This window comes from Hippoglossus hippoglossus, chromosome 10 (assembly GCF_009819705.1).
Source record: "Hippoglossus hippoglossus isolate fHipHip1 chromosome 10, fHipHip1.pri, whole genome shotgun sequence".
In the NCBI taxonomy this organism is placed as follows: domain Eukaryota; kingdom Metazoa; phylum Chordata; class Actinopteri; order Pleuronectiformes; family Pleuronectidae; genus Hippoglossus; species Hippoglossus hippoglossus.
Window position 1 is genome coordinate 15,392,137 of NC_047160.1, and position 23,156 is coordinate 15,415,292.

Below are 23,156 nucleotides of genomic sequence, written 5' to 3' on the forward strand. Positions count from 1 at the left end.
TGTTGTGACATTCTAGGGAGTCGGGGGAGATTTGTATGCGTTTGTGCGTCTGTGTGGGTGTGTGTGGGTCTGTGCCCTTATATGCGTGAAGGGGGTCTGCTGGAGAAAAGAGATCTGAACAAAGAGAGGGGGCAGTATAATTGGCTTCAGCACTGCCAGACGACACAATGATATGGCCATTGATAGTGGAATGAGTTCCCGGGAGCGGTGGACCAATGGAAGAGCAGGAGGCTGTGAATTATAGCCTCTGATTGGCTGGCTGAGGGAGGCTGTCGGTCTCCAGGTAGCAAAGTGAACCTTGGAGCATATCTGTCACCCCTCCGCCTCCTGGAGAGGAGGAGGAGGAGGAGGGAGAAGGAAAAAGAGGAGGAGGAGGAGGAGGGAGTATTAGATGTCGAGATGTGACCTCAACTATGGAGAGAGCTAAACAATAGAATTACATACAGAGAACATAATTAATAATTTGTTGGTTTCCTTTTGGTTTTCCCATCCTTTCTTTGCTCAAACTTTCTCTCTTGGACTGACATTCTCATGTGTCTGTTTGTGTGTGTGTGTGTGTGTGTGTGTGTGTGTGTGTGTGTGTGTGTTTGTTTTGCTCTGGCTGCCATCAGCATCCTCATTGCCAGGGCTCTGAAATAAATGTTTCATTTGTCTTAAACTTGGCCGTACACTGCTCAGCTCCTCTGTCTCTCCACCTCAGATTCTGAGAACTGTGGATTAAAGTCTAACTTCATTTGTTTAGTTTGGCCGTTTCTCAGCTTTCCTGCTGGTTAAGGAGAGAAATACACTCTGCTGTGGCATTTAAACTCCAGAGAAACAGGCTCTGAGTGACTGAGGATGAATGCCAAGGAGAAAAACTGGCTCTAGCTGATGTTTCTAAATAATAGTACGCATGTGTATTTGAATATGTAAATGGTGCTGTGGTATTTACAGTATGTACTTGCAATTTGCATTATTTTTCCTGCAAATTAACATAACACACACACACGTCTCTGTCGGGTGTGTAATTGTGTGTCCTACTGCTTGACTCAGTCTCCCTGCCCTGGTCATCATATCTTAATAATATCACCTTGATCAAATTACTCGGCTTCATGTTCAACACTTCCCCATGTGACACACAATTAGCGGACAATTAACATGGGGCCGGAGAGTGTCAACCGATTGGCTGTGCCATCGCACCGCTGAGTGACATCTCCATCATCACAGCGCTGGCCGTCTTCAACCCTGAGGCCCCGAGGTTCACAGATGAAAAGCACTGTCTGTGTGAGTCTGTCTGTGTGTCTCCGTCTCCATGTTGAGCTGCATCGATACACAATTTTGCTCTTCCCTCCTCATCTGTTCCTGTATTCCTGCTTATCTTCTTGTCTCCTACTATGTATTATGTTGCCAGTTACGGCAGAATTTCCCTTTATTTATTTATATCTGCCCAAATTCACCATGAACCCCACAATCCCAATTCACATAAATCCTTCCACCACCCACAATTTTCATTATTACACATTTTTTTCAACATCGTCTCTCTGAGGAGTCATTTTTTTCCCCAAAATATAAGCGAGGCCGAGAGAGAGAGAGAGGAGGGTCTGTGTTCTCCTGCAGGCTGAGCTGAAGGCCGATGCAAACAGAATATCAATAAGCACCATGGGGTTACGCAGCCACATTCATGACTACAGTGCTCCCTGTCTTTCTCTGCTCCCCCCCCCCCCCCCCCCCCCCCCCTGTTTCTCTCTCACAGGCACAGTCTGGAATACCTACACAGCCTTTGCAGACATGATAGATAAACAATCATGATAGAGACATATAGGATCAGTACAGACGATATCAGTGTGGACACAACAAACCTGGCATTTATCTTATAGTGACGTGTGTTTAGAATCCGTAATCTCACACACGTGTGGTCTTTAACATGACCACAGCTGACGGATGAGGATCATCCCTGTGAATCGTGTGCAATAAGGCAGCTTTGAAACCCAGCATGTGTAGTCGTGTCTTCCTGCCTCCATCAGTATTTCACTCTGAGAAACTTAAAGTGATAGTGACTGAGTAAATCTGGAAGCTGTGAAATCTTTTAAATGGACCTAATGAATTGAGCAAATGTAAATTCGAGTATATTAGAATAACTATTTAGTTCTATACATATAAAAATGTTGTAGATATAGTTCAAATCAGAGGTTAATCTCACAGCAACTGTTATGCAAACCCAGTCGGAATCATGGATCGTGGATCATGGTGGCAGCTGATTGTGGATTATGATGATTACAACTAGACTGCTAAAATATATACCCACACACTTAAACTACTATTATAGACAATAACTTTACTACACATTACAGCTGTCATGACTGCTCCCTTCATCTCTGTCAGAATTTCCTTTTGTATAAATACTGAAAATATGGATACACCTCTCCAGTTATGTTAGACTAATGCATTTTTCTAATGAATGCTGTAAATATTGTTATTTCTATGTTTTTGTTCCCTGTTAATAGAATCTTTTGGGGAGTTTTCTTTACTCTTGCTGAGGGTTAAGGGCGGAGGATGACGCACCTTGCTATGAGACAAACTGTGATTTGTGAATATGGGCTAAACATATAAAACACGATTGATTGATTGAAATGCTTGGTAGATGAGACCATTTTTTAACCAAACAAATGTGCAAATATTTGATTTGACAGTTCTTCCCTTTACTTCCATTGGGCTTTGTTTAGTTTAGTAACTATGGAAATAATAAAACATAGTACACAAACCAACATGAGATTGGTGATCGTCGAATGTTGAATGGAGCTTTTCTGTGACTGACACTCAACGTGTGTGATTTTTAAGGAGACAGTGATGATTCTGTGCTCAGATACACACTGAGGAAACACGTGGATACTGTTGTGATTTGGAATCAGATGCTGCTCTGTTTGTGTTTGGATACGTCGGGATAAACCACACGTTCTTGCAGGGCAGAGAAAAGCCTTTCTAGATGAGCAGATGGTTGATCTTTACCGATAAGACAATGAGGTGGGACAAACCTCTGAGGTCCAGTCTGAACCTTTAGATGTTCTCAGCATGAGGAAGACGTGGTGCTAGTGATGTAGTCGATTACTGATATGAGGAAGCTATAAAATGATAGTGGTACCACGAGGAAGCCCCGGGGCTGTTGTGTCTATGTGGACGAGTCAGACTCTGATCACAAGGGTCTGAGCCGCTGACCTATTTTACGAGATCCTCCAGTTTGTTTACTATACATTCATAAGCACATTCACATTATTTTAGAATTTCTGTAACATATATATTTTCTTTTTGTTGTCAGTGGTTTTGTTTTCTTGTGATTTTAAGAAGACAGGAACAAAATTAAGATTTGATTTTTCCACGTGTGAGTGTGCACGTGCCTCGCCCCTCCCTCCTGCCCCCTATCTGTCCATACACATTGATGGAGGTAGGGGAGGTGTCAGTCCATTGACCTACATTGGCTCAGCCTGCAGCAGTCTGATTTCCTCTGGGGGCAGTACATCTCTGGGTGTGGCATATAAGGGTATTATGAGGTGCATGCATGCATGTCTTGGAAGCGTCTACATGTATGTGTGTGTGTGAGTGTGTGTCCTACATAAGGTATCCCCATCTAAGGGGTTAAGCACGGGGTGAAGATGAGTAACCTACATCGACACTGACATTTAGAGGTTACAGAGAATTAAAGAGACAATTTAATATCTTTCTAGACATTTGTTCTGACCCAGTTTGAGTATGGGGACAGATCTTTATCCCTAGATGAAGAAGTTCCCTATAGAAGTTCATGTAGAAAAGTGTTGACCCTTGTGATCTTCAACCAGAAAACACAGACACAGACACAGACACAGACACACACACACACACACACAGTTTTTTTTGCATGATTTGAACATCACAAAATTTCTTCATCCACCTGTCGTGCTAAAATATCAAATACTGGAATGAGGGTTGAGATTCATTTTTCACAATACAAAACGTTTTCATATAAGATGACTTTTCATTATTTGGAAAATAATCAACAAATCAACTGATAATGGAAATAAAACTACATTACTGGAGCACATGTTAAAGACAATGACAATATCAGTCTTCCTCTTTTATTATCTCTAAATGAAATTCCAGAAAATCCACATAGACAAACACGTTTCCACATTTTCCTCCTGATGTGAGACAATAAATCACTGTGGGTAAAGACAGACCCACACCTCCAACTCCCCAAAAATACCCCCACCATGCCAAGCACATGTTAGAGACGATGACATCACCCCTTTTCCCCGTAACCATGGTTACACTCAACCTCATGCTGGCAAGAATCAGCATCCATACCCGACTTCCCCTGATGTTTTCCCTGCCTGTCTCGTCTCCTTTCCTCACCTCTCTCTCTAACTCCCTTTGTTTCCTCTCTCACGTCTGCCTCTCTCTCCTTTTTCCTTCCAAATTTCCTTTCTTCTTCCATCCTCTCCTTTCATCTCCTCCTCTTCAATTTCCCACTTCTTGCTCTTTCTCAAAACATGTTGGGTTTTATGTTTTTTTGTGTGTCTGAGCTTTCACACTTTTCTCCTCCTCACTTTTAAAATGGAGTCTGTACATTACCAGAGGAAATGGAGGGAGCGATGCAGAAACAGAGATGACCCACATAGACAAAGAACGCACAGATGTGAATGTATAGCTGCAGCCGAAACAGAGTTTAATAACCATCGCGGGTGATGCTCGGTGGAGCCTGCAGTAATGATGGCGGCCGAGGCGATGAGAAGAAAAGATCAGGCTTGTAAACAATGACTGACGTGTGATTGGAGGACAGTCACAGCAGGGCAGCTCAGCCATGAGTCACAGCTCCACACTGATAACATAAAGGACAGACGGGTCAAGTGTTCCATTAAATCCTGGTCCAGAGACATTTCCTCTGCAGAGGAAGTGCTGCAGTGTCACGTCTAGTTCAGAGAAGCCATGCCTCCCAGAAGCAGCCAGTGTGAAGCGGTGTGTGTGGATGGGGGGGCAGCGTGCAGCATTACAATTTGTTTTTCAGCCAGGCAGGGTGGGTGTGGGGGTAAAAGAGGAGCATTAGAAGCCATTGTGCTGCTGTATTACAGTAAGCAGCTTATGGTCTCTCTGCTTCTTTATGGAGGGGGGGGGGGGGGTGCAGGAGAGAAACAAGAACAAAGAGCCGACACAGAGGAGGAGACCTGGAGAGAGGCAGAGCTGAGGATGGGGAGGCTCGTCTCTCCCCTGTGTAGAGATGTCTTTCTTTCACTGAACAAACACCAACATGTGCTTTTTTTCCTTTTGTCTTTTAATGGCATCAATTATTTGTAGTTTTTCCCTTTTTTCCGGCTCCTCTCTTCTTTCTGTCTCACCTCTTGGTGATCTACTCCCTGTGATGCCAACATGTCTTCCCCCAGTGCTACATGTTGCCAGGGAGGTAATCACCGTCTGTACCCACCCAGCAGACTCGAGAGGAGAGGAGGGGAGAGGAAAGGAGGGGAGAGGAAAGGAGGGGAGAGGGAGGGGATGGATGGTGGAGGTTGCCATGGAAACTGGGAGTCTGTTGCCAGCAGACATCATCGGTTGTTGCGCGATGCAGAGCGGGCGCATGAATATTTGAGTATTATGGACAGGGACAGATGAGTGACACAGACTGCTCCCTGGACCCCCACCACAACCTCAGATGGAAACACAGAGGGGTCACTACAGGGGGAGAGGTGGGAGGATGGATGGAGGAGAGGCAGGGTCGCAGAGGGAGACTTACAGACCTCCATTTTATCTGGGGCAGAGTGTGTCTGGTTATCTGGGTTGGCAAAAGAGAGACTATGAAATGGATGTATAGCGACAATATTAGAAAAGACTGGGGGGGGGGGGGTTAAAGTATTTGAACCAAGTTAATGAGTTTTGTGTGTTGGTGGAAATGCAGAGATGATGAGAGGGGGGGGGGGGACAAAGAGAAGGGGAGATGAAGGGTTGGTGACGTTCCATGAGAGCAGTAAATTAGGGCACTGGAGCTTGTTTTTCCTCTTTTCCCTCCTCCTCCTTTTTTCTCAGAACATCCTGCAGTATTTTCTAATTAATCCTCTTCAAGTGTTGTTTCCTTTCACTGCTGTTGATACACACACACACACACACACACACACACCCACACACACACACACACACACACACACACACACACACACACAGAGCCTTACTCATGCAATCAAGCTATAGTCATGATTCATGCAGACTGTGAACTGACTTGGGAAGTATAATAGTGCACAGTGTGACTGCACTGCGTCAAAAGAAGCAGAAGAACAGGCTCCTGTTCACCGTCACCAGCTTCCAGCTCTGTGTCATTAATCTTCTTCTGGTTCTTCTCACGCTCTTAAAAATTCATGTGGCTCAGAAAAAAGATGCTACAGTCGGCCCTATGCCTTACACGTTTCCCTTAGACCTCTAACCTCTCGCGTGTCTTGTGTTACCTCCTCATTCTCCAGCATTGTGAGTGTCCTGCGCTGCTGATTTGTTTCACACGTGTCCCAGAGGTCGTGGTCTGCAGCCAAGTCCCTCGTATCTGAATGTGAAGTATCGCTCTAAACATATTCCCTTAGGTCCCCCTTGTTGATTTCATGTGTTTAGATCCAGGTTGTTTTCCCCTGGTGCTTCACAAATATGCAACTTTCTCATATAATTCGCAGTGTTTGAGTTTCCATCTGGATCCACTCCTTCTTCGTTCTGTTTTAGATTCTGATGTGAGTCCTGACTGTGGAAGGATGTCTGCTCATTCTAGACATTTCTGGAATTCCTGATGATGAAGTTCATAAGATGAAATATCCTTTCTATTAGTCTTTTTATTAACTCTGCTTGTCACCACTGCACAGATGCAGTTTCTCACGTTGTGTAATGTACAGCAGAGAAGAGATATGATGGCAGTGTGCAGATAGTTGGTCTTATCTTGGTGCATTTTAATGGGTGTGCGTGTGTCTTCTGATGATGACCTCAATTATGACAATTTATTTTCTCTGGGTCTGACATGAACATGTTTTCTGCAAAATTAGGACGTTACTGCTTGTTTCAAATTGAGATATTGCTGCGTTTGTCCTTTACGTTTGCTCTTGTCAGTATTTTGAGCTGGGCGCAGTGGAAAAGGGAGAATCCAACAATATTGCCAGTGTCTGAATCTGTTATTGTGGCAGGAAGTTCCTACTGTCAGTCAGATGTGATTAAACCACAGAGTCCGGATGAAGCAGATCTAGTGCTTCAGATTTAATGCTTAGTAAATAATGATTTATTAAACCCCCTCCACCTTTATAACTGTTTAGACAACTATTATTTAATGTTGGAATAAACTACATAACATTTGTAATAATATTCCATAAGAAAATATTACATTTTCATGACTGTGTATTCATCACGGCTCTGGATCTGAGAAGTGATTAGCTTTGTATAAAGAGGTGGAACCAGGATGTGATGGTAAAAAAGAAAGCTACATTAAAGTTTTATTCCTACTCAATCAGAAATGTAAATAAAGGTTAAGTTCTCATTTTCGGGTTACTTACATGCTGTAACTATTTGTTGGCAAACAGGTTGCAGCCACTTCCTGGAATCTCAAATTTCTGTTTGTCTTCAGGGGTTTTGAAAGTTGGACTGTTAATCTTTGGTCAGAACCAGTTTGGCTGTTTGCTCCTGCCTCCAATGTTTATGCTAAGCTTTATGCTAATCACCTCCTGGCTCCATCTCCATACTTCAGCAAACATCATGATATCCATCCTGTCATCCATCTCCCAGCAACAAAGCAAATAAGTGCATTTCCCCAAACTGTGCAACTATTGCCTCAACATAAAATTCAAATTTTCCAGGTAATTTTAAAGCTGTTGATTATGTGAACTTAAATGTTCATGTTTTTAGGGATGGCTGAAGGATTAAAGATGGACATTTCTTCAAATCTTTATTTTCTTGACAGCCGAGTAGTTAAAGACTTTTCACATGATTGATTGATTTGAAAATCATTTCCCCTGTGTCTGGTTTTCTTGTTAAACAGCTGAATATGTAATAACACAGCATACACACAGTTGTATGTGTAAGATGGACTCCCCCTCAGAGTTTGCATTCCAGCCTCCATTACCATCAGGGGTGTGTTGGTCCAGGGAACGGAGCAGAGCACAGTAAGGAGAGTGTGTGGGGGGGGGGATACGCTGATTAGCCTGAAATATCCATGCAGCAGCTGCACCATTTCCGCGGCAACACCTGTCGCCATGGTGCTGAGTTGTCGACATGCCTCTGTGTCAGTGTCTGCATGTGTGAGGGGCTTCACATTCATAATGTGTCCGACGCCTGAGAACGTGTACACACGCTTTCCCAGTGAACGCCACGGCACGGACAAAATGTCGTACATGCAAGACAACATCCTTTGTATGCAATGACATGTAGACAGACACACACACACACACACTTCCTCATTGTCTATTTATGACGCATCCTCACATTTTGTATATCCGCTGGTTTTCCTCTCCGCTCCCTCCTTCTCTCCTCACTCAGATGGGGAATTTTACGTTTCCATGACAACCGCAGCGTCGGAGGAAATGAATTAGATGCTCTGTGCTGTGCTGGGGGGTGTGGCAGCTGTATGTGTGTGAGTGCTGTATGCGGGGGGGGGGGGGGGGGGGGGGGGGGGGGGGGGGGTACTTATAGGGTGTAAGACTTATAAAGAGGGATTGGGGTTATGGTTGAATGTTTTTTGCGTGTGTGTGTTTGTGTGTGTGGAGACAGGGTGGGGGGGTAGATGATGCCCCCAAAACCACATTGCACCAGATGGAAGCTTATGATCTCTTTAAAATCACACATTGCTCCATCGTGTCGAGTGAATTGAAACCACGATAGCAAAGTAACAGGACCGAACTGCCGCTGTTTGTTTCACACTCTTGACCTTTGACTCATAACCTGTAAAGTGACGCCCTCTCCTCTCCTCTCCCTCCATCCCTCACTGTAGACAATTCATAACCAAGAAATTATCCCTTTAAATGCAACCCTCACTGTCCCTCCCTCTGTCTCTCCCCTTCATTCCTGTCTCCCCCCTGTCTGATTTCCATCCTCCCAGCTGAGACAACAGGCCCGAGAGCTCTTGGCAAAGAAGATGGAGCTGGAGAGAAAGAGAGAGAGAGTGAGACTTTTCAGTGGAAGAAAAAAGGAGTTTGCTGCCTTGAAAGGGAGCTTTGTGTTCTTCTTCTTCTTCTTCCACATTGCTACAGCTCCGTCTCTGTGATTTAGCCGAGCCAGCAAGCCAGCACATTACTGTGTCTCTTTAAATCAGGGTAGCGTTAGCCTTAGCAACGCTCAGGCTCCAGTGCTCCGGCTTCTTCTTTCAGCCAAAGACGACTGAGCTCCCTGTTGACCCTGTCTGATGAGCACATTCCTCTCAGATGATGCAAACACTCCTTTTTTTCGACTTAATGTTAGAAATATCGAGTGTTCAGGGGCAGGTAGTTGAACATGTTGGACACTGTGCATGTGCAGGACAGTCAGGGTTTATTTTTGGAGCTGGCTGGGTGAGCCAACAGAAAAAAAAGACTCCATTCCTTTCTCTCCCTGTTAATTTTTTATGGAGAACGTCCATCTCAAACAGGAGGAGGAGTTTTTCTCTGTGTCTCTGCTCTGCATTAATCCTCTGCTGCCTGTTTCTGGGTCTTTCCATTAAGTGTGTCACTTGGATTTAGACCCTGATTAAGTTGACTGTGGCTGAGTGAATATATGTGCACTTCATCCCAGAGTCACACTAAAGTCCAGATTAAGCTGGTGTTTATCCCTCAGTGTTCGAATCCACAGAGAAGAGCTCTGTCCTCCAACATGTGGTGACCCGGCACACTGCAGAGACAGCTGCAGGATGAGAGGAAGGAGGGAATAGAGGGGGGAGAAGAGAGGAAGTCAGTGAGAGAGGATGAGGGGGAGGGTTATTTCCCTTTACTTGGACTACTAAGAGGGGGGAAAAAAAAGTGCAAAATAGGCGCGGAAATTCACTTCCTGTCCCGCCACATGTGGCCTGTTGCGTCACGTCCTGCTCTTTTCACACATGGATCAGAGGTGATCCTCCTCAGCCTGAAACCAGATCCTTGTTTCCTCTCGCTGGAAGTTCAGCTCCCACACGGAGAGGGAGGGCAGGCAGCGCTGCTTCCTCTCCCACTGATCTTAGTGTAACTAGAATAAATTAGATTTTGAGGCTGCTCATGAAATGTGTGAGCTGTGTTTGAACGTCTGATCATGTTTATGTTTATGTCTGTGGGCCGCAAACCACATGCCTGCATGAGTGTGCATGTGTCACACTCAGGATGTGAAGACGCCTGCTATTCTGTCTTATGTGCGGGCTGGTTTGCTAATGTTATTACCGCACACAGCCTGTCTATTGTCAAGTTACAGTCTGCTACTGCTTCCCCTCACTGGACGACCCGGCTATATATCTCTGGTTCGAAGGCTTTTTCCTGTGTGTTACTGTCACTCTATTGTGCATATCTCTCTGTGTGTATAATCAGCAGGAATGTGCTTAATTAAGCGAGATAAAGGGGGGTGGGCAATAAAATAGAACAATCTCCCCATTCTGCTGGGTCTCCCCTGCAGGAAACGGGTGACACATGGGGACAGTGAGGACATCAGGAGCCTCTGTGAGTCACAGGATGAGAAACATCAGCTGACAAAGTAGCTTTAAAGTTATTTTAAAGCCTGACAGTACACAGTGTGCATTATATACCCACATGAATCATATTTAATCTTCCGTCGATTGTTCACCAAAATTAGAAGCTCTTTTGCGAAATCTCGAGTGAATCAAAGTGGAGCAGGCCCACTGTGCATTTCTACCTCTGACTCATCCTCTTGTTTCAGTGTGTGGGATTCTCTCTGCTGGGCTCTGCCATGTTTCCTGCATATGTCTCTCTCTGTGGTGCCAGGGTTTGACCAATATGTTTGTCATCCCGCAGGTCATTCAGCTCAGCCAGGCCCCCCCCCCCCCCCCCCCCCCCCCCGAGCGGAGCCAGTACTGTCCACTGCATAGATCCGTAATGAAGATGTGGATACGAGGAAAAGCATCCAAGCGCCTGGACTGACAGTTGCTGTAGCAACCACATAATACAACAAGAGCAGGGTAGGAGAGGAGTCGGCCATTTTGGGCATGTGAGTGTGCAGTGTTTGATGGGGGAATGCTGCTGGATTGTCAAATTAAAAAAGGTTTTCATTAAATCTAATAGGAGGAAAGCTTAAGTAGCAGATGGGGAATTTTACATGAATGAAAGCATCTTTATCCAAGTGTGCACTCAGATGTCTCATAGCTGCTGTTCTCGTGTCATGTTCAGCAACATAAACTCAGACAACCTGCGTCCGCTGACATTTGAATGGACGACACGTCTGATTCATGAGCAACACTCTCATCATCTCCATCCCTCCAGCTCAGCAGTCACTCCTTCCATCCCCCAGCATCTGCAGCAGTGAGTTAAAGGCTGCTCCTTTTGTTTTGCTCGGTGACGTCTCCAATGGGCTATTTATAGGGACGTATGTTATTGTGTAAGACCTCGTGAAAGGCACAAAGAGCCTGAGCAGGCCACCATGTCCCCTGAAGTCTCCATGTGCAAAAATGGGCGATGAGATGGAGCAGGAGAAAGGGAGATTACGTGGGAATGAGTTATATAAATGTGAACATATTTGACTTAAACAAGCTTTTATTTTTACATTTTGATAATTGCTCAAGACAAAAAGGTTTGGAAGTGGATTCCTTATGTAAACGACTTGGCTAACATGTTTGTACTTTTACTAGACAAGAGTGGAAGCATCTTTTCAGTGTTAAAGGTGCTTATAGCTTTTCATTATCAAATTCAAAGATTGTTAGTATCACTCTTTTTCCTGCTCGGGGTAATGTTTTTTTTTTAATTGGTGGTCTTGCTGCAGTAACGTTTAAAATGGGAATTTAATCAATTACATCAGTTTTGTTTTTATCAGTTGTTGTTTGTTAGTAAGTTAGCAGAATTATGTAAGTACTACTGGATGGAATTTGGTGGAAGGATGCAGATTGGGTCAGGGGAGAAACCATCAAATATTTGTGCAGATTTCCCTCTCTTTAGCGTAATTAGAAGGAGTTTTTTTCAACATTTTTGTGAATTTCTTAAGAAATATACAGTGGCCATGATGAAGAAAACCCGGCATCTTTAAGGGACTGATAAATGTAAGTATGTCTAATTTCAAGGGGACAGTTGGTCCCTGGTGGAGGTGTATGCACTCTGAGTGTCATTCTAGTTTTGTATTTGAATCATTTTATCATCAGAATCACTCTGAATCATTACTCCAATTCATCATGCAATAAAAAAGGAGTTAAAAAGCTTGTGTTATTTTGAACTGACACCGACTCTCTATCTGCCTCACAGACACAAAGAACACAGTAACTGGACCAGGAGTAAAGCTTCATTAGAAGAGCTGCAGTCCTGCTGAACTTGGCTCACACTGACAAAAAGGTTTAACACAGATTTGAATGTACAGCAAACTGGATATTGCAGCTTTACTAGCAATGTAAACACTAAGTTAACTTGCTAAACAGCAGTTAAGAAAGAAGAAAAAATACATATTAGCATACAACAGATGACACAGACGATAATTTCTTAAATGATTTCAGAATCTTTTTATTTGAAATGTCAGTGTCCAAGAGAAAATAAAACAGCAATATAAATATTAGCATAAAAATAAGAGAGTAACACAGGGGTAGCGTGGGGGCTAAGCATTTGATAAGAAAGATAATACAGCAGGATAGAGCAGTATTAATTCAGCAGCGGACGGACATACACATATATAATATTTATAATCATTTGTTCATATGGACAGAAAGAGAGAATGAGAGGCATTCTTTCACAAATGCACGAGATAAAATCACCGCAAAAGAACATTAAGAGGTTACAGAAGGATAGAAACAGTTTCCATATTTTTTTTTTTTTTTTGTTTCTTTACAGGGTGATAAAAGATAGTAGAGAGAAAATGAACACAAAAATATGCGCAACACATATCACAAGTTAACTAGTCTACGTGTGTCACTTTGTTTACTTATCTAAAGTTATCTTTAATTCATTTATTTACACTGAAGAGTTAGTTGGCTTCCATGGTGCTTAGTTACTACATTGCAACACAAACTGTTGAAGAACATCTCAGATTTTTTATTCATTACTGATTTTTTTTTTTTTAAACCGTGGTTTTTCTTATTTTTCTTGAAAAACAAAATGCAACACATTCCAGTAGTAAGCCACGCCTTGTGGAGAGGGACTTTTATTTTGAAAATGTTGGACGTGGTCCCTACTATACAAACAACTGGCTCATACCATCGACAGGACTTGTGTTTATTTACAGTGGGAAGAGCCTCACAGGGCCGGGGAGTGGAGGGGAGAGGTGAGCGGTACAGAGGCTGAGGTTCGGTTTCAGTGGAGAAGGATGTTTCAAAGGGCTCCGGAGTGGTGTCTCCTCCCCTACAGGGACAGCTGTGCCTGGCTCTGTTGACCTCTACCTGGGTCAGTGCATTAGAGAAGGTTTACGGGGTGGGCGGGTCAACAGTGGTTCCTCTGTACATTCAGTGGGTAGAGCCAAGGTTGTTCCCCACCCTCCTGGTCGATGTAATGGTGCCACCTCAGTCTGTGTACCCTTCACCCCCAAAACCCCATCTCCACCCCCCCCAGAACCAGCGTGCAAGCTGCCTCTCCTCATGCAGTTGTGTCTGGCCAGGGCCCCGACAGACAGATGGACGGACGGCAACGTAAAGACTTCATTTCTTATACAAACAATTCCTCTATGCTATTGAATCATTATCTCCCAAAGAAAAAAAAAGCGTGTTACTGTGTCACATCAATAAATTTCTTCAGCACTTTAGGAAAGTGAGGGAAAATACTCCGCCCCGGCCCTAGAGGCCTGCAAAGTGTCTAGAAACACCTAAGCACTTAAGTTCACCACATCTACGCGTTTCCTTAAAGACCGAAGGGATATCCTAGCCCCTGCTTCATCTCATCTTCAGAATACGAACTGTGCATTTCTCTTTGTTTGGCTCTCAACGTGGGGTAGTGAGTGAGGTGGAGGACACGAGCTGGGTAGGAAGAGGGGGCGGTACAGGGTGCAGGACATGTCTGTGCCCATCTGGACGTGTTACACCAGCAGCCGGGGCCCTGCTGTTACACCACCTGCACGGACAGCACGGCTCACGACTCCATTCAACAACGCCGTGCATCCCACCCTCTACCGGCCCGTCCTCTGGGTGCATGCTCAGGTCATCAAAAATAACAGGAGATTAAAATCTTATCTTTTTTTTTTTTTAACTATGATTACAAAAGTAATTTTCATTTTGTGTCAAATAAATGCTACATGTGCATTATGTTGACCTGCGATTGGAGGGAGGATGCTAGACTCCGGTTGGTCCTCCCCTCTGCTTTTGCAATGCATAGTTTTTAACTCTAAACTAGAATATGTGGTTTGAACCTTAAAGAGCATGCAGAAGAGTTTGTAATACCTGTCGAACAACAGCCTTATATCCACAGGACTTTTGCTTTAGGACCCTGTAAGGCTGATCCTATATAGGAATCTAATGGATGGCAACTAGCGTACTTTACACCTCTCCACCACCAGGAAAGAACAATAAATCCAACATGAAAGACATCAACATTTCATCTCTTAATACATCACTGCGTATAGCCTTGTCATCCCAGCAAGGTTCGTTACACTGAATCGCTTTGTCCAAGTTCATTTGATTTTGCCAAAAGGAAAACAAAAATCACAATAACCCCCCATACCCTGCCAAACATATCTACCAACAAAGATTACATGAGCAATACTAGACCTTTAGCACAGCACGGGTTATCAACACCATCAACAGCCTTCAACACATTCATATTCTTCAAGACACTCTGTCAAAGAACCATCAACATCGTCCATGCGGCCTAAAATGATTAGATGTCAATATTTAGACCGAGGCTAGTATGAGTGACAGTGACAGTCAGATACCTAATGGGAGGATATGGGGGGTTGAATTTCTCATCAGATCAGGCCGGGTTTATCATTACTCCTCCTCCTCCTCCTCCTCCTCTTCCTCCTCTCTCCATCCAGATCTACTTCTTCTCCTTCTTGGTGGACTTCTTCTTGGAGGCAGGGGTCTGGGCGGCCTTGGGGGGCTCGGGCTGGGCCGAGGCCTGGGGTGGAGGGAGCGCCTGCTGGGCGGCCTGCTGGGCGGTGGCCTGCTGCTGCTGCTGCTGCTGCTGGGGGTTGGAGGTGAGGGTGGCGGTGCTGCCGGGGATGTAGACGTTCTGGCGGTAATCGGGGACGTGCTGCAGAGTGAACTGGGGGCTGTAGCGGGTGCTAAGGCCCATGGTGCCAGGCCCCAGGGTGGCTGTAGCCTCACTCACTTCTGGGGGGAAGAGAGACACAGTGGGGGGATAAGGGGTGAGGAGGGAGGAGGGAGAAGGAGAGAGGAATGAAACTTGTTAGACATCGAGAAATTGAAGGTTTTTAGTATGACAGTGTTACAAAGAGGTGGTGAATTAAAAACAGGTCATGAAAAGAGATACAACTAATTACTATTAAACAATCTATAAGGAATGAGGCTGTGGATTAAAGGGTGTGAACATTAGACTTTGGTGGCAGTAAGTAGAAAAAGAAAAATGAACAAAAGAGGAAGAGGAGATGGTGAGAATAAATGTTCATGGTGTGCAGATTTGTTTTAAATGAATGATTAAACTGTCTCTCTAGTATTCTCATGTGTTTCTGCTTCTCCGTCATGCATGCTCTGAGCCAGTGTGCGAGTGACGTAGCTGCTCAGCTCATAATTCTCCCACAGCCCCTGCATTGCAGAGCCAGAGACACAAACGCTCTCCCTCCCCCATCCTGTAGATCCTCTCAGCCTATATAAACACGTACGTGGAAGCTGTCATGATATGATATATTTTCAGCGGCTTCACACTGAAAACGTACACTCTTTAAACTCTCTTCTGCTCTGACTCGGTGCTCCAGTTGTGAGATTCCATCAGCATCATCCTTATCAACGCAGTGACATTAACTTTAGAGGAGAGATGACCTTCAGTATTTATCACTTGCACCGTTTGTTCTTTCTTTCCTGACGACACAAACTGTTTGTTCAGTCTAACTTTGTGCTGACATTATCAGTTGGCCCGAGAGAGAGAGCGTTTTTCTCTCTCTGTTCACTGCAATGGAAAAATTCCACACACCATCCGGTGCAGTGTCCAGGAGGACGACAGGGTGTGTGTGTGTGTGCGTGTGCGTGTGTGTGTGTGTGTGTGTGTGTGATGTGTCGATTGGATTAAATAACAGTGGAAACAATGACTTGAGTGCATTTGGCAATACATCTTTGTCCTTCCGCCATTTTTGGGCTATTTTGTGTTTGTGTCACTATATTCAGTGGCTGCTCTCATGTGTATTTTTCCATGTGATTACCACAGTAACAGCCCAAAGATGACTCACCGAGTGTGAGTGTGTGTGTGCTGGTTATGCAGTCACTGCAGACGAGTGGCCCTAAGCCTGCTGCTTATAAGAAAACACTGCGCGTGTGATCAGTGTGCTACAGTGGAAACATGCATCTCTGTCATGTTATTGAGTTCAACACATCCACTGTGTACTGTTTATCTGGTGCTGGTAGCTACGTTCACAGTCTGACTTCATGGAAACATCAATGTGGACAGAGGGAACTTTAACACTGAGTGAGTTAGTTTTCCTCCAAACAAAAAGAAAAGAGCTGGGTTAAAGGAGATGTATTGGTAGGAGGGAGGGGAGAGGTGACAAGGTATAGGACTCACCGTTCGCTGCAGCCATCAGGGCCTGGAGCTGCTCAGCCTCAGTAGGGGGCTGGGGCCAGGGACCAGTTCCCATGGCAACCTCAGGTCCTCCAGTTGCCCTGTGGCGAAAAAGAACCGTAATTAACTCGTGGTTTGTTCTCTACAGTGAGTGCATGTGAGTGTATGTTGAGCTCGTTGGATTGACAGTTGGTGGTTTATGATGTCAAGGCAAAGCAGCTGATGGCGAAGTACACAGCCTGAGGAGAACTCGATAACGGGGAGGATGTTAAGTTTACAAAACGGGGTCTGTCACAAACAAACACTTTTTCGACACACACAGTAACCACTCTCTCAGTTATGGCCGTGAGTGCTGTGCCGTCTAGTAAATCGGATGAAATATTTAATGATCCCACCTTTGTAAAGGAAATAGTGCTCTGCATAAAAGGCACACACGCAGCGCTCAGACAGCACTGAACATTTCCATCTGGGTAAACTTCACCTTCAAAGGCTTGTTTATTTAAAGTCTGCAATTTGCATGTGGGAGCAACAGAGGATAGGACCTGCGATCTTGTATGCACGCCTACTTATTTCCATTCCCCCTCTTATGACACAGCAGTGCAAGCTCCACAGCTGATAACTAGGTCAGTGCTTTAATCATGGCCATGCCTCTGTTCCCAAAAAGCTCTAACTTTGGATTTTTAGATGGTGGCTTCAGTTTGCAATTAAACTGCAGTATGTTATCTGCATGCTATGCTGCTTGCATGTTCAGATTTACGGGGACAAAAATAACAACAAACATGGTTTTAACTACTCTCGCTCAATATCCTGAATTATGCGTGTGTGTCTGTGTGTTTGAGAACATTGGTTATTTGACACAGGCACATGGGTAAAAGGTTCTGCTAGAGTGTACAGCTCCGGGAAGGACAGTCAGTGACACATCAGGGTCTACGCTGACACTGAAGTCTCATGTCTGACGAATAAAGGCTTCAAGAGGAAAACAAGAATGCACGTACATCCACAGTGTGGAGAGAAAAGCTCTCCTTTCTAACTAAAAGACCCTTTGGACAAATTGGTCTGCTCAAGGGAATCAAGAGAGTTAAGGACACAATAAGGAGAAAAAAGTGAAAAGGGAATTCTGACAGAAAAAACTGGGCTCTGCTCGAGAGCAGGTTGCCAGATTGCACTGCCAGAACTCTGAAGTGGTTTTCCCTTCAGTGCCAGAGAAAGACCGAGGGAGAGAAACATGTACGTCCTGTGCCAGGCAGCCAATGAGACACAGGCTGCGGGGTAGTGCACAGTCAGTATAGCCAGGGCTGCCATTTTGTGCCTCTTTACCTCAGTTAAGCTAAAAGGGAATGCTTCATTTGTGCCAAATTAGCGTCTCCCTGTGCTTATCACATCCTGTGGTTGAGTTAAGAGCTTCCTGTGGTTAGAATTATCACTTCCTGTGGTTAAGATGTGAACTGTGGTCCAGAGGGGTGTCCTTGGTTGACCAGACATTGCTATCAGTTTTTCCTCTGCAAACTTGTGTGACATGTTTTAACTCTCCTTGATGTTTTGCAGAGAACACTATAACTTCTAACTTAATTTAAGACGATACAGAGTCCCATGGTGACGTCTGTCTCATCCGCACATCGACTTCAAGAGTCAAATGTAATGTGCTTCTTCCTCCATTAAGGAACTTTTCACCTTCTAACAGGTGTTTTAAAGAATTAAATCATGAAAATGCTGTTTTCAGCGTTTGTAGTCCAGTTGATCACATGAAAAAGCCACATGTGGTGATGTTGAGCTACAACCATCACAGACACACAACAAAGGCAACACTCATGGGGAAGCCAGTTCCCTGGAGGGAGAAAAGCAGGAGCTCTCAGACTGTAATGACTATATACTGTATGTATAGCACACATATACAAGGCATAGCAAGAAATCTACAAAACACTGCACGCAAAATCAAAAGTGTCACAATCCTTTCTACGCCACAGCAGGCATTGTGGCCTATGCACATCGATCAACAAACCCCATCAAACTTTTAGGGAGACTAACAGAAGCTATGGGTTAGGTACATCTACACACAGCACAGCACGCAACTGCAGTGCACTACCCAGATTACAGCCACCATCTGCCATCATCAGCTGATCAGGCCCCTCTCTCACAAAACAGTGACTTCAGAACAGTGACCACTGATCAGCCAATAAGGACAGAAAGAGACCAGACAATTTCTACGTCTAAATTAGTACCTGTTCCCATTGTTCGGCGTCCATCGTATGTGTGTACCGTATGGCATGTGGGGACTAAAAACACAACAAGTTATACAGTCTCAAATTACCATTTTGTTTTTCACTGAAGGTTTTGGGGTGGGGGGTGGGGGGGGGCAGCATTAATGAAAATATTGTTGCTCTAGAGCTCTGTGGAAAACATGTGTCTGCAAAATCCATTGAAAATACCAGAGATGCCATAATCCCAGTTGTCTTGTAAAACTGCAGTGGCTTGTGCTTGTGTGTGTCTAAAATGTTCCTGACTTGGCTCAGCTCGGCTGTTTCAGGGAGAAACCTTGTCTCACGGAGCGTGTTGTGCAATCATTATTGTGAGAAACTGTTGGTGCAGGCACCGCATTTGAGCCCACATGATAATGGGCGAAAAACTAAAACACATAGCTGGGATAGAAAACACAGTTTGTCTGCTGTCATTTGCTAGATAATTCACTGATGTGAACAATTGAATTTGAGTCAGTACGACCCCTCAGATGGCAGAAAATGAAGAGAGAGCACGAAGGATAAACACAGAATCCCATCCCCCCACTGGCTCTGGTCACAGTCCCTCATCAGCAGTACTGAGTGATGGCGCACAGGCTCAGAGAGCGCAGAGAGGAGGGGAACAGGAGGGGGAGGGGGGGAGTGGAAGCTGCGGCAGCCATTTTATAAAGCAGCCTGGAAACAGGCAGAGATGCTCATTCCGGGAATATAAATCAGAAACCGGTGGAGCAGAATTATGCAATTAAAATGGAACAATAAATTACATTGATGCCATTCAAAGTCAGACTCTGATGTGTAATCATGGCTGTTGGGTTTATCGCTATAATATTGTGAGGTTTCAGTCTTACTATGTAAAGTGCCTTAAAGATAATGTACGCTGTGTTTTGGTGTTGTATAAATAAAACTAAATTGAAGGGATTTCATTGTAATCAGCTCTTTAGAATCAGCAGCAGCACTCACTACCATCACCTTATATTCTACTCTCCATCCTCCATCGCTCTCTCTGCCTGATAAGCTGCCCCTTGCAGCACAACAACATGTCAATATGGGAATTTTACCAGTGTGTCAGTGTACTCACCCGCTGGGTCCAGGTCGCTGTCCCTGGGTGAAGCGCCAGTCATTGTTGGGGGGTTTTTGCTGTGAAGAGAACAGAAGATGCAACATGAGACGTGTGTTACACTGGGCCAACAGCTGGAACGTTTGAGGGGCACCATTTGGTTCATGACATGTTGTTCTGCGGCTGACACAACTGTGTGTGAGGGTGTTTGTGTCTGTGTGCATCCTGTTGTGTGTCAGGCTGTGATTTAGAAAACCTCTTTGTTTCAGTAAGGCTCAACAAAGGGCTACAGATGGCAACAAATCTCTGTGTACTCAGGCAGCCATGTTGTTCCGAGAGCTGTGGAGCATAAAATGCTGCAGAGGAGCACAAACACACGCACGCACACACACAGACACGCGCACAGACAAACATACACTCGCACTCAGACAAACAAATTGCAAAATGGGACACAGCTTGTAAAACTGGATTTAAAACTCAAACCAAAATGTAGATAGTCACATGTGTGAGCAATCGGCTATTTAACAATATAATAACCCAGAAAAAAATACACCAGTAGCAGCCAGAAGATGAAATGGGACGTTCATGATACGTGTATCAAAAAGAGATTCTCTTACTGGATGAACAAACACACAAAGATCAGTCTGAAATACATTCAAATGATTATGAGTGGAAACAAGCAGACAGAATGAAACTGTAACTCAACCATATTCGATAACAGGGAGGATGTTAAGTTTAAGTCCGGGAGAGACCTTGAAATATAATCATGTTCTTATTTTGATACCTAAATGTCATGGAGACACTGCAATGATGACGGAGCAGCAGCTTCTCTGATCTCTCCCTGCTTCTCTCTATAAATGTCTTCAAGGCAATTGCACTCCTGTCCATCTCTACCTCACTGACCATGTCACCGTGTCTTTTCCATCTCTCTGGCTCTTTCCCTCTCTCTCTCAGACTCTCTTGTTGTGCACTGATGCAGTGAATAGACCCTTGGCTCGGCTCCAGATTCTGCCGCCTAATCGACACAAGAGCTCCCCTGAGAGAGAGGCCAGCAGGATGATGTGCTGCATTATTGAAAGAGCCGCTGTACCCGAGAGAATCATCGACAGGAGCAAAAGAACGGGAAGAGAAAAAATACCGATGCTAAAGGAAGAGTATTGTGGAGTAAACTGGTGACTATCATAACTGGAGTGTCTAATAGAAAAGGGGGAAAAAAAGACAAAACAAGTGACTGCCCCATTAAAAATGGAATTACTGCAGAAACAGAGGAATGAAAGAACGCACTGTCTATGGACCTGTGATGGACACCACAAAGTGCTAGAGGGAGTGTGAATGTAAAGACATGAGGGAATTGAATAGCATTCAGTGTTCTGTCAATAACACAATATTGAATAACCCTATAGTTCGTTCAGTGTTGAGTCAAATTGGATCCAATTTCATCGTTGTCTACAAAATAATTTGTTTCTCCTTGGTGATCACCAAATACAATTAATCTAGTCCTCAACACTTGAGAGGAAATAGTCAGATAGAGAGAGGACATGTCTGCTCGCCCTCATCCTCATAACAACCTGCAGTGCCAGAACTCACAAGTTGTTGTTGTTATTACAACAGGAAATCATAGTGGATGAGTAAGACATATTTGACCTCGTATTCTTCTTCAGAGCAGAGCTTGGTCGATGTTTAGAGTCTAAAATTGGACTCAGGGTTGACTATGTGTGTGTGGGCATGTGAGTCCGGCTGAGTTTTGCTATAGGGAGAGAAAAGCATCGACACATGGAGGTTAACATCCACAGAGAGGCCCAGCATTCCAGCTGTGTGACTCCTTCTCTACGCGCAAACATTCGCAGACACAGACTCGTCCTTTCCAAGGTCCGATCCCACTCCACGTATATGAAGCATATTATATTTATTACATTTTCTACTAAATGAGTTGATCTCTAAGTAAAAATTAAGGTTTTTAAAATGCCTCGATGGGAGAGAGAGAGAGAGAGAGAAGGTCAGACAGACGCTCAGGCACGCTCGGCCAGTGTAGAGAGATGAAGGGATTACAGCTCTGTGGGCCAGTTGTAAGACTTTCATGTCAGTCTGGAAGCTTTACACGCTGTCAGTCTGCTTTCCTTACATCACGGAACTGAACTAAAGAGCTTTGAAGGTTCTTTAGGTGAATTACAACTGGACTGAGCTCCTTAGCTCCTGCACCATAATGTGTGTCAGTTGAAACACTATCACCTTCAGAGATGAGATGGATATTCATTATATGAGCACCGGATTCATCAGGAGGGGAATAAGATGGACTGATCACAGGAACATCTGGACTCCATCCAGCATGTATGTAAATCATGTGAATGTTAAAACATCTGAGTTACTAGCTAACCAATTCTTTCATCATGACGCACAAATATTTATTCAGGTGTACAAAGGAGAAACTGTTTCACCTGGTCCACCTGGTGCTCTTTGACCCTGATCCAGTTTCCTAACACACACACACACACACACACACACACACACACACACACACACACACACACACACATTAACTGTATTGGTGTTAAAAGAACCATGGCTGGACTGCACCTGGTGCTGTTTGAAAAGAGGAAGTCGTTTCTATTCTGTTGCTCTGATAATCTTTATCACACACATGCACACCATATAACCCAGAACAGATAGAGGCAGACACATTCACTCCCTCGTGCTGTTTCCCAGCTATCTCACATTCTTGCCAAAGACAGTGTTGTTTAATGCTCGGCAAATGATTAGGCTAGTGGAAATATTGACTCTCTAAAATGCAGGATTATACCGTTTATCCACTATAAGGGAAAAACCTCAGGACTGAATCTGCACTTCCTGGTTTTAATCTTCTTTTCCCCGAGACAAACATCATGACTCAATTGACAGAACCCTTGTGGACAGTTTCACTGAACCGCATGAGCCAGTTTGTCGCATGTGCAGCTTTTATCATCCATAAAAAGCATATTTACAAAACACTTGGACTCACTCGGTGCACGTGCCAACCCTCATAAACTTCCACAGACTCCGAGACCGAAAAACCCATATATTATGGAAATGTTCATACTGTGAGAAAAGTGATCATTTGAAAGATATCGGTGGCAA

General features: G+C 44.3%; 1 protein-coding gene across 44 annotated transcripts in view; it reads right to left on the reverse strand.

Moving 5' to 3' along the window:
- Nucleotides 1-12,580: 12,580 nt before the first annotated feature.
- Nucleotides 12,581-23,156, reverse strand: part of LOC117768880 (protocadherin gamma-A11-like) — a 253,231-nt gene continuing 242,655 nt past the window's right edge. For 21 of the 44 annotated variants that reach the window (XM_034597337.1, XM_034597339.1, XM_034597329.1 and 18 more), the window contains 4 exons: nucleotides 20,067-20,125; nucleotides 18,974-19,027; nucleotides 16,758-16,855; nucleotides 12,581-15,355 (listed from right to left, as the gene is read on the reverse strand). In XM_034597337.1, the coding sequence (XP_034453228.1) occupies nucleotides 15,060-15,355; nucleotides 16,758-16,855; nucleotides 18,974-19,027; nucleotides 20,067-20,125 (507 nt within the window). In that variant the 3' untranslated portion in view covers nucleotides 12,581-15,059. The remainder of the gene's footprint in view (nucleotides 15,356-16,757; nucleotides 16,856-18,973; nucleotides 19,028-20,066; nucleotides 20,126-23,156) is intronic. The other 23 variants (XM_034597358.1, XM_034597359.1, XM_034597350.1 and 20 more) reach the window with 4 other exon arrangements.